Below are 11534 nucleotides of genomic sequence, written 5' to 3'. Positions count from 1 at the left end.
TTTTTTGTATATATTAACCACCTAATAACTTATTACCTCACAAGTTACGCTCGTTGGGTTACTCTGCGCAATCGCACAGTTAGTGAGTGAGTGATAGACCGTTTTAGCCTGCTGTTGGAATTTCAAAAATGTCAACAATTTGCCCATAAACAATCACGGATGTGTAAATAAACTTCATAATTTCATAATTTTTTCGCGTTTGTATGTATTGTTTGTATGTAGTGTAGTGGAGAAGGTAAACGCCAACAGCTTATATGTAAACAAATAATTCCGGCATAATAATTTAATTAGCGAGCAAATGGGCTCTTACTTTTATTTACAAAATATTAATTTGAGAAAATTAAAAACACTAAAAACAAAAATTATTAAATAAAATAAAAATAAACCAATAATAACAGCGGTCGACAAATTTTTGGGTCGGACCTCTAAATGTTAAATTTCAATTTCTTTTATACCAAAAAGCATATCTGTTTTTATAAACATTTTTTGGATTTTTGTTATGTTCGTATGCCTCGTTATAGGGGCGACATTAGACCTCTTCTGCTGATTAAAATATTAAAAAAATGAAAAAATGAAGAATATGACGTTTGAGTCAGAGATATAGGAAGAGAGCTCCATACCTCCACTTGAATAATCCCAATAAAGCTGCACTTTTTCAAAAACGGATATCGTAAACAGCTCTCTTTGGACATGTTTGATCGTGCGAATGCGAATTCGGATCTAAAATTCATCGAGAGCATTATAACTGCCGATGAGACGATGGACCATGCGTTTGACATGCAAATAAGTCAACAATCAAAGCAATAGATGGCAAAGAAAAACGAACCGGAACCCACAAAGAATTTTTTTTTTTTTTTTTTTTTGATAGTCGTCGTTTGGTGCATTATGACGGAGAGTTCACATCCGTCGAAAACCGTCGGAATTGTGGAAGAACAATCCATGGATTTTACACGATGATAATGAACCATCGCATCGGGACACGATTGTGACCAAATTTAATATCAAAAATGCAATTAATACCAGCGCCCAACCACCGTATGCAACAGATTTGGCTCTCTGTGATTTTTTCTTGTTCCCCAAACTGAAATTGCCGCTCCGTGGCACCCGTTTTCAATTCATCGAGGAGATAAAACGAAATTCGCTGAAAGAGCTAAAGGCCTTCCCAAAAAGTGCTTATGAAACGTGTTTCGAGGGCTGGAAAAATCGGTTATTCTTCATGCTGTTACGCTTGGCATTAACTTTGTAAAATTTTGCTCAGACTCAATTTCGTCAATCGGTTGCAACTCTACTCCGAAATAGTTGTATATACGCGAATTAGTTCTTCAGTTTATGAGATATTCATTTAAAAATTTGCATACGTTCTTTTTTATCAAAACAAAAAAGCGACTAACTTGTCGGAACCGTCGTTATTGGATCACTTTAGCATATAGCTGCTATATAAACTGAAGGAAGGGAATCAAGTTTATGTATGGTAAACTTTTTCATTTCATGAGATATTTTCACGAAATTTGCATGAGTTATTCCCTAAGCCAGCGATGTAATCTCCGTAGAAATTGTTCATATCAAGTCGCTATAGCGTATAGCTGTCATACAAACTGAACAGTGTATATGAAATCCTTATAAGGAATCCTTTGTGTTGTTTATTATAGCTTCAACCGAAGTTAGCCTTTGTAGTTGTTTTGGAATTTTTTGTTAATTAAAGGCAACTTCATTGGAAAATAACTGTAAATAAAAGACTTAAAGGCAGTGCTTGATCGGTTTGATGGAAATTCCGTTCCAAATAAATGAATTAGTTTTAAAAAATTTCGGAATATTTTTGTTTTTTATCCATATTGTATATTATTTGTTAATTTTTTCAAATTTTCTAAGATACTTTTTACACAAAAAAAATTAACAAAAAATAGCATAAATAACTTCATCAAATACTGTTAATATTAACTAACTTCTCCAGCTACTTCTTCGTTAAATTGTTCTATAAATTTCACTCACCATCAGGAGGTAAATAATCTTGGCATAGACCGTAAGCTGTGGTAACCTGCAAAAATAGAATATATAATTTATATATTAATGAAAACAACAACACCACTATCAGCATAATAAAATTGGTTAAAGGAGTATACAGTAAAATAAATTTAGCTTTTCATGTAGCAGTAGACCCTTATCAGCTTAGCGCCAACTCTGTCGTAAAACCACATAACAAAATCAGAAATAGAAATTGTTCTGCAAAAACACAAAATCACGCCGTAAATAATTTCGAAACTCAGGCAAGCAGTTCCAAGAAGCCAATATACTCGTAACAATTATTACGGTACTTTTTTTTAGAGAAAGTGCAATTTAATTATATGCCACATTGTTTTAGCAATGATATTGAAGACAAATAATAAATCTTCTCTATATAGTAGATAAATAGACATACATATATAACTATGTGTATTAAAGTGGGCCACGTAGGGGTTTTTCGCTTCGTAAGCTGAAAAATATGTTCCTAGACGCTTCAGAGAAAGTCTTTTCTAGTATGCGCATTTTATTGTAACGCGAAACTCCACGATTTTTGTAGAACACTAAGTTTCCTAAAAAACTTTTAGACAAGGGAAAATAGTTTTTGAAAAAAAAATAAGCAAAATTCATAGTTAAATGAAAGTTATTTTAAGTAAAACTTAACGAAGCAGAAATTAATGGAAAAATAAGTTTTAGGCGATCTGTGGAAATCGCTGGCTCGAAATCGGTTTTAGACCCAGACTCTCTGAAGTTGTTCGGAAGGATCCATTAAACATATCCCGCATACGCGATTTTTCAGTCGTTTCGGCTCCTTTTAAAATGATCCGCTCTAATGTATGTATATAGACCGACACCGAGAGATAAGCGAATTCATAGAATTTCACTTGAATGACAAGCCTTTTGTCAGCGCTGATTTATTTTGGCTTTAAATCACAAAGGAAGTTTAATGTGTTTAACAACATGTCGTATAAGAAAATAACGGAATTTTATTCGCAAACTATATATATATATGTTTATGTGCGCTTCATTCATTTTCCGTTTTTGCTGATAATTCGGCACTTTTGCTTCGAACATGAGACTGTTGCTCCCACCATTAACCAAAACTTGATTATATAGAAAATTTTTGTATCACTGCAAATTTTGAATATCACCGAAAAAGCTATTTTACAAAGAACTTTTTAATCAATAAAACGAATATTAGTAAAATACTTCGCTTCATCGCGCATTTCATTCAATTGAATAGCAACGCGTCTTAATGCCACAAATAAGTATCTATCATTTAATTAATAAATCCAAATGCCGCAGGAAAGAGCGAAAAGTCGTTCTCTTGCACGAAAGTTGTCATTAACAAACGACACGAAATCATTTCCGTAACATAGATTTACGGATTTGTGATGTTTGGTGAAGATAAATCTTTGGCAAGCGCAGCAGTGCCGCCACACACACACACACACGCACAAACTACTTGTATTTACAAAGGTATGAGTGTGTGCAGTCAGGTATTTATGCGGCAGCTAGTCGCTGCTGTAGCCAGTCCACCACCCGCAGTGCGCTACACAATTGTCTGTCGCCGTGTGCGCTCGATTTCCTTCTAATTTATTGCTGAAAATGCATTGATTTACACATTTTCATTTCCGCGCTTAAAAATGTGAAATTTATGTTTGAATATCTTTAGAATGGCTTATTCGAAAATATTTCGGTATGTGTGCACAGAAGAGAGTCTCGGCAGCGCATTGCTATTCCATTTTGAATGCATAATTTTCTTAGCAAGCCAGAATAGCTGGGAGAAAATATAGTTTTAGGATTTTTTATTCCATTGTAATGAGTACGGAAAACCAAAGTTAGAAATTTCGTCCACCATATTTCAATTTTAAAGTGCATAATTTCCAAAAAAGACTGCTAAATGAAGCTATGCCTTAGGTGATAACCTCGCTACATATTCAAGAAAGTTTTTGAAGACCGGACTTTGCTGTTTAGAATCTAATCCTCTGAATGATTTTACAAAAGTTCGTTTTTTTTTTTTTTCAACATATTTCACTTCAAGAATGATACATATTATGATTATAGCTATTTTGCAATCTCGTGATAACAGTTTTGTAGTACAAATTGTCCTTTGCTTCAAAATAGGCCTCAATTTCGGCCATCACCTCTTCGTTCGAGGAAAATTTCTTCCCAGCGAGCATTCTTTCGAGATCTGAGAACAGAAAATACTCGCCGAGACCACATCTGGGAAATATGGAAGCAATTCGAAACCGAATTCGTTTATTCATGCCATAGTTTTTATTAATTAGTTTCACGATGCATTGCCTTGATTGACCAGCACTTTCTTTTTCTTCAAATTCGGTCATTTTTCGGTTTTTTAACCTGCAAACGGTCCAATAACGGCTGGATAGTCGCTGTTGATGGAGATTCCTTTTTAAAGGTGCTTTGGAGCATTTCGGACTGAAATGATGTTACTCAGTGACTCAGAGGCCCTGCCCAGCAATGCAAAGAAGTGATAATTCGTTTGTGTACGTTTTTGCTGCTGCCTCCGGTAACAACCTCACCCTCTTCGGTGATCATCTCACGGTGTCAAAAGTTGGCATAGCAATCCTTGATGGTCGATTTTCTTGAGCCAATATCCGGAAACTCGTCATCATGCGAAGTTTTTGCTTCAGCTGTAGTTTTTTGCATTCAAACATAGTATTTAATCAACGCTCAGAACAATTTTTTATCCACTTTTACCATAATAACAAAAGTTACTTTACTCAAAATGTTCCAATTGACAAAGTAATGACAGCAGACAACAGCTATCATACTTAAACTCGTATTTTAAATGCCACCCCATGTTCCCTTCTAACCATCTCATAGGTAATTCAATTACTTCAAACCAATTGAAAACACTTTGCCGTATACAACCTTTTTCAACCATTAAACGCCTAAAATGCTGCTTTAATGCGCGCACACTTACACTGTGTTGTATCCTGCAATACACCTCTATCTAACTGTATACTGTCCCCTATTCCCATCTGTATAAGTATATTACTACATTCCTTCTCTCTCTCTCTCCATTTTCCTTCCATAAACTTTAGTAGGTCAAATTCGATTTCTGTGCACAACCCGTAAATTAATTACTACTTGAGTAGCCGCGTCTAATTCTATGCTGACAAACTTAACAAGCGTAATGAAAATATATTAATTTCGTGCTTCGTGTTGGCTTGAGTCAGCTCTTCACTTTTTGTTTCAGTTCTTTTCCCCAACATGCTCAAACTTTCACTTTCCCGCCACCCCCTTCAGTACGACTTTGACTCTGGTATTACAGTCGTGTTTAATAATTAATTACTGCCTGAGTTTGCCGCTGACAGTATACCTAAAATATTATGCTTCCAACCAAAACTGTTCGTTATCTACAAAATGGAAGGATACTAATTACTTGCATTAATTTCAGTTCCTAAACTAGTGAATGTTTCCTTGAATTTTTTACTGCTGTTTTTAGTAATGTTTGTAACATATAGCAATATGTAAATTTGTAACGGTTTTTAAGTAGAAGAAAAGCAGCAATTTATACTTTCTTTTGGCAGTACTTTCCTATATATTTTACCTCTTTTATAACCTCCAATATAGCCAATATTCATTGCATTTTTTTTTTTTTTTGAAATTTTATTAAAATTAGAAACATGTTGCCTACATTCAGGTTTATATATAATATTAGCGGAGTCACAAACCCTTCATAAAAATATGCAGAGAATACATATATTTTTGGAATATCATAGCATAGTAGGGCAAGTGCAACTTAACACCGAGGAGGTCTCCGAGAGCAGCAACGCCTCTTTATTCCAACATGCAAAAGCTTCAACAATCGAAGCTTGACACTTGTTTCACTTTTAGCCTTAATATCAAAAACATCAACACGTCCATCGAGTAGCTAGCGTAATAAAGGCCCTCAAATTTCTGGTACAACGGTTCGTAATATTGCAACAAATTATCACAACTGCAACCTACTGCCTAGCATCCTTCCTAAACAACTGCACACAGGCATTTGATGAGCTCATATGTGAAGCTCTCAAGTGAACACAGCGCAAATGCGAAATGGCAGCCTCACGATGTGCAGCAAGTGGACAAGTGGAACACTGCTACACTGACTTCCTTTTACTTTAATGTACTTACTCGCTTGCCATCTGCATCGCATAGCTGGTTACATAATTACGTATACTTTTATCTGCAAACTTCTGCTGCAGACACTTAGTCATGCAGTTCGTACGAGTTCAAGTACTAAGTGAGTGTTGAAAGCAACGTTTGCTGCCAAACAGCAAACAGCATAAGGCAGAAATGTAGGTTAAAGTCATTTGGGCAGTCGACCATTTGGCCGAATGTCATTCGTTGAGACCGCTGCAACCGTTGCTGACCGTTATTGGCTTGCTGTGCATCATTTGTCATTTGCCCGAAAGGTGGCAACGTCAACGTGTTTATATATATAGTAAATGGCGGTACGTTCGTTTGGGTATCACGCGCCACATGGCTAATGAGTTTGGCACTTTATGCCATCCACAAAGTATTAGCAATAAGTATTGATGGGAAAAATTTTTACAAACAGCTTGGTGACATTGGCTCCAATGAATGATGAAGTCATTAAAAAAACATAAAATTGTTGTTATATCGTAATTGCCAGCACATTTAGTTGTTTATTTTGAGTTGACTGCAGCCACACTTTATAAAATGATTAAGTGTGGATGTTGCAAGTGTTGTTGTAAGCATAGAGATTAAAATGATAACAACTGTTTGTTTTAAATTAATTTAGTTCTTGAAAAAACTATGCTTAAAAATGCATGTGAAAGCTTTTCAGTGCTTTATCAGTGTGATATAGAGCCTTTTGCAAGTCTGTTTATTTTTTTGTTGAATATTAAGTTTCAACCTAAGCTTTTAGTGAAAGCACAAAATGAAATATGAATGCTCTATGTATGTCCACAATTATATGTTGAAGTGTGAATTGATAACCTTGTCGACAGAAAAGTGCTTATGAAAGCTTTAGAACTTCAACAATATTGAAAGCTTTCACAAAAAATTTTGATCAATAATATGTAGAACTGCAGGTCTATAGTGAACTTGGAATTGATAACCTTGTCGACAGAAAAGTGCTTATGAAAGCTTTTGAACTTCAACAATATTGAAAGCTTTCACAAAGTATGTTGCCAAAAAAATATTACATGAATAATTTGCAGTGCTGTATGTTATAGTCTTTTATACTCTTGACAATATTTTTACATTAGAAGCTTGATATAGTATTTAAAAAATGATAAAAGCTTTTATTCTTCGCTAAAAAAATCTCAAATATTTCTCCATAAATCAAAGTAAAAAATTTTGATATAGTTTCAGTGCCCTCATGGTTACATTCCACGAAGACTCGCTGATCTAGAACAAATTTAGATATGGAAATGTCAAGAAAAGGACATTTTGAAAACTCTTCATGGGCAAAACATTTCAGGGAATAAATTATGCAGTTTTCACAAAATGTATCGCTACATTAGATTTTTTTTTTTTTTTTTTTGCATTATTCATATTCTTTACTTAAGCTGACCAGATTCAAGGTTACTTTGAATGGTTATTTTTGAAAAACATTGATGCAACGAAGAAAATAGTATTGGCCAGTTGTCGAACAACCATTAGAGAAATTGTTGTTTGTGCCAAAATTAGCCTACGTCCACCAAAAATAGCCTCGCTTTGACATTTCTCAGGAGATCGAGGGACTCAGTTCGCGGCGATTGAAATCTGTTTCGCTGGTTCATAACTAGTGACGTATCACGGGTTTATGATTATGACATGGAAAACGAAGCTCAATCGTCCCAATGGGAGCTACCATAGGAAACAAGACCGAAAAAATCACACCAAAGTAAGTCGAAGGTGACGGGATACAAATTGCATCGAAGGCGGAGCTGTACGAGATCACAAAAATACTTTTTATGTGCTTTGAGGATTGAAAAAAACGTTGAAAAACGCTGGAGGTGATTCAATTTTCAATTTTGAACATAAGAAAAACAAAATTTCCGACACTTTTTCAACAAAACTCGTTTAACTTTCCTGATTCATAGAAGCCGATCGCCTCCAGCTTTTCTTCTTTCGCTTATTCCACATGCTCTTTCCGGCCACTTGCTCAAGGAAATGTGTTCTATCTAAATTGGCATAAAGTTTAAGATAAAATTGTTATGATTTTATCTGTGAAATTCTTCAAATGCAGTCAACGTGCAACCAAGAGTCGCGTCGACAAGCAGCCAAGCAATGCCACAACTCATGGTATTGCAGCAAAATTGAAAAGGCAAACTGGAATGACGGCGGTGTTAGAAAAACATTTAGCGGCTGCATGTTGCAAGCGGCAACAACCGGTGTGCTGGCGATGGTGGCAACGTTGTGTGGCAGCCACACATTCTGCGAATGCGCGAATTGAGTTACTCACATTTACATGCAAACACAACAAACACACGCACACATTTGCATATTAGGTTTATGGTGTCTGCCAACACTGAAAGCCGCAAAACAACAGCAAGAAAACTCGCTGCTGTGCTGTCATGCGTGTGCAAACAATTCGACGAACTTGACGCAACCACCAAGTGGTAAAAGTTGCGCTTGTTGTTGTCGTTGTTGTTTAAACGTTGTTCCGCATGTTGTCGTACATGCTGATTATGAAATTAGAAATTGTTTGTTTGATTGTATGTCAGCCAATGAATAGGCTAAAACGTCAACGGCATGTTAGACGGTCAAATAGTTGGTAATTAATACAAACGCACATACATGCATACACACATATGTGCATTAGTACCGGGTAAGCAGTTACACGTGTTTACATAGCGAGCATTTGTGCGGGAAAACGGCTAGAGTTGCCAGTTGGTTGTTATGCAGTTATTGTATGCGCTGTGTGCTAGCTAAGCCGTTGTTGTTTTGTTTGAATTTGTGTTGTTGTTGTTGCTTGTTTAAGTCACTCAGTCAGCGGTAGACCACTTTTGTGGTTGTGATTTTTTAATTGAAAACCGCGCATGCGTACAAGCCAATGAAAGCGCAAACACTCACACACACACACACAAATACGGTCATACTTATCGCCGTGCTACGCTTTGTGTTTGAGAAGCGCGCTTGTAACGCGCTCTGTTGTTGCTATTTGTACTGTCACTGCCACTGCTTGCTTTTATCATTTAGAACCTTGACTGACAGCAATGGCACCTCATTTGATAGGACAGCCAGCTAAATGGCTGTATGCTTAAGTATTATGGACTTCGGCCCCCGTTAGGCATGAGAGCGTTGAGTTTATGCAAAAGTCGCGAAAATAGTCGCTGAGCAGCTGTTGAGTAGTTGTCTGCAAAGACACCGACGATCTGTCACTTTTTCTACGCCGCTCTTGCTTGTAACTCACTGGTTGTTTACGCATTTTCGCGCTTCCGTATTTTTGTTTTTACAAAAATTTAGTTCTCAAGTTTTGTTACTGGGGTTAGCGTGAAGGAATTCGCTGCAAACAACAAAAAATTTAGATACCGCTAACTATTGTTGTTATTATATATTGTTATTGAGAGACTTGGATTATACACAAATTCAGAACCGTCTCTAAGTAGATATTATATTAACTGGACCCTACTATGAATATTACCTCGGTGGTATAAGTCGAGCTTAAAACAAAGTGTGGTAGTACAAATAATAGCATCTTAATAGTATTATATAACTTTTAGCTAAAATTTAAAATTTGTTAAAAGTGTCCAAACTCTCCACTTAGCAAAAGTTTTATTATTTTTTTTTCCTCTTCTCCACTTGTAAAAAGTTTTGAATATGCCAAATATATTGAAGTTTATTAGTTTAGTGAAGTCTCCAAAGTCTCCACTAGTCGAAAACATAATAGTTTTCATATTATAATTCCCGCTAACTATCGACTTTCAAACGAATATGTTGTATTTTAGAAGGTACCACTCCACTACACTATTCCTAATAATAATATTTTTGCTCTTTTTCAGAAATCGCGTGATAAATTTAGACCGAAGCTATGGTAAGTCGATTTTAACCCAAAGTAGGATATTATAAATAGTGAGATCTAAACTTTATTACTTAAAATTTAACTTGCTTTAAGGCTCTCTACGATCTATAAAGAATATATTAGTTTTCTAAAAGTCTTCTTCACACTAAATTTTTAATAAATCGAATATTTTTGTGTGACAATATTGAAAAGATTTCTTACATTTTACTAAGTTTCGAAAAGTGTCCAAACTGTCCACAAAATTTTTAATCTTAAAGTTCTTGCAAATTTTTCGTGCCTTAAATTATTTGTTTTCAAAAAGTCTCCAAAGTCCCCACTAATTGAAGACTTAAAAAAATTTATAATTTTTCTTCTTAAACTTCTTGAAAACGCTTCGCGCTTTGAAGTATTCCTTTTCAAAAAGTCTCCAAAGTGTCCACTAATCATAAACTAAAATTTTACATACTTCTTTATAAAGTTCTTCCCGTTTCAAAGTATTCGTCTCCAAAATCTCCATTAATCACAAACTTAGAAAAGAAGTTAAAAACTCTTCCTCTCAAATTCTTGCACAATTTTCGCGCCTTTAAGCATTGCAACACTTTTCGCTCTGCCTTCACTTAGGCACTCTATTTCTTTCTACTTTTATTTTTATATTTATTTTTCCTTTCCTTACTTATTTACTTTGCATTCTACTTCAGCTTCTCTGCACGCCAACATAATATGGTGTTAATTGTGAAGCATTCGTTAGGCTTCATCCGTCACAAATACGTATTCATTTATACTTACTAACTTACACGTATACTTGCATACATACATACTTTCTGCTAAGTAGCGAAACATAGTTGGTAATGTGCACGTTTTTATACACATACGTATGCCTTTAAGTCTTCTGTTCTCTGGCAAGTAGCTTTGAGCAAATGAAGGTGTTGCTTGCTCATTGACTTGCGCGCCTAAGTATGCGCGTCGCAGCCGGACAATCGATGGAAATCATCTGCCTCACACTTTTGCGCAAATCGCATCCCACCACTGCCTTCCTGCTGAGGCTGAGACTGAAGCTGTGACATGTTGGACGCAGTCGTTATTGCGGTTTGCGAATACATATTGCCTTTGCTCTTTTTCTACTGCTTTTTTTGTGCTGGCAATGAGTAAGTTAAGTAGTTGCAAGTAGCTTGCTGTGCTACTAAATGCATAGCATCAGAAAGCGGTGTGGAAAGTTGCAAAAATGTGTACTTTGATTTTAAGGTGCATCCAAGCAGACTTTGTATGAAAATTTGTGAGCCACAGTTTTGGTTTCGAGTGCCCTTCTTGTGCCTAAAATCCAAAGTGAAAAAATTGCTTTTCGAGGACGCAAATCTTTTTAATATTGATATTTTCTGAAAAATGGGTTTGAGTTTCAACTTAGCCAGGTTCATAACCAATATTATAACATCTCGAGTTCATTATTTGCAGTTTTGTAATGAGATTTAAAGTTAGTTCTTACTGGTTCTTTACTGATTAAAATTAAGCGGCTGTTTCGCGAACAACCTGAGTGTTTTCCAAAAAAAAAAAAAAAAAAAAAAAAAAAAATAGT

General features: G+C 35.5%; 1 protein-coding gene across 1 annotated transcript in view; it reads right to left on the bottom strand.

Moving 5' to 3' along the window:
• The window catches only part of LOC108966646 (GATA zinc finger domain-containing protein 7), a 149269-nt gene that overhangs the window by 117210 nt on the left and 20525 nt on the right, over positions 1-11534 (bottom strand). Inside the window, exon 2 of the mRNA XM_018929659.1 lies at positions 1990-2035. Within this exon, the coding sequence (XP_018785204.1) occupies positions 1990-2035 (46 nt within the window). The remainder of the gene's footprint in view (positions 1-1989; positions 2036-11534) is intronic.

The sequence above is a fragment of the Bactrocera latifrons genome, unplaced genomic scaffold, assembly GCF_001853355.1.
Source record: "Bactrocera latifrons isolate USDA-ARS-PBARC rearing strain unplaced genomic scaffold, ASM185335v1 scaffold_168, whole genome shotgun sequence".
Lineage (NCBI taxonomy): Eukaryota > Metazoa > Arthropoda > Insecta > Diptera > Tephritidae > Bactrocera > Bactrocera latifrons.
The sequence above is the reverse complement of the archived record's forward strand: the minus strand, read 5'-3'. Positions and strand labels throughout refer to the sequence as shown.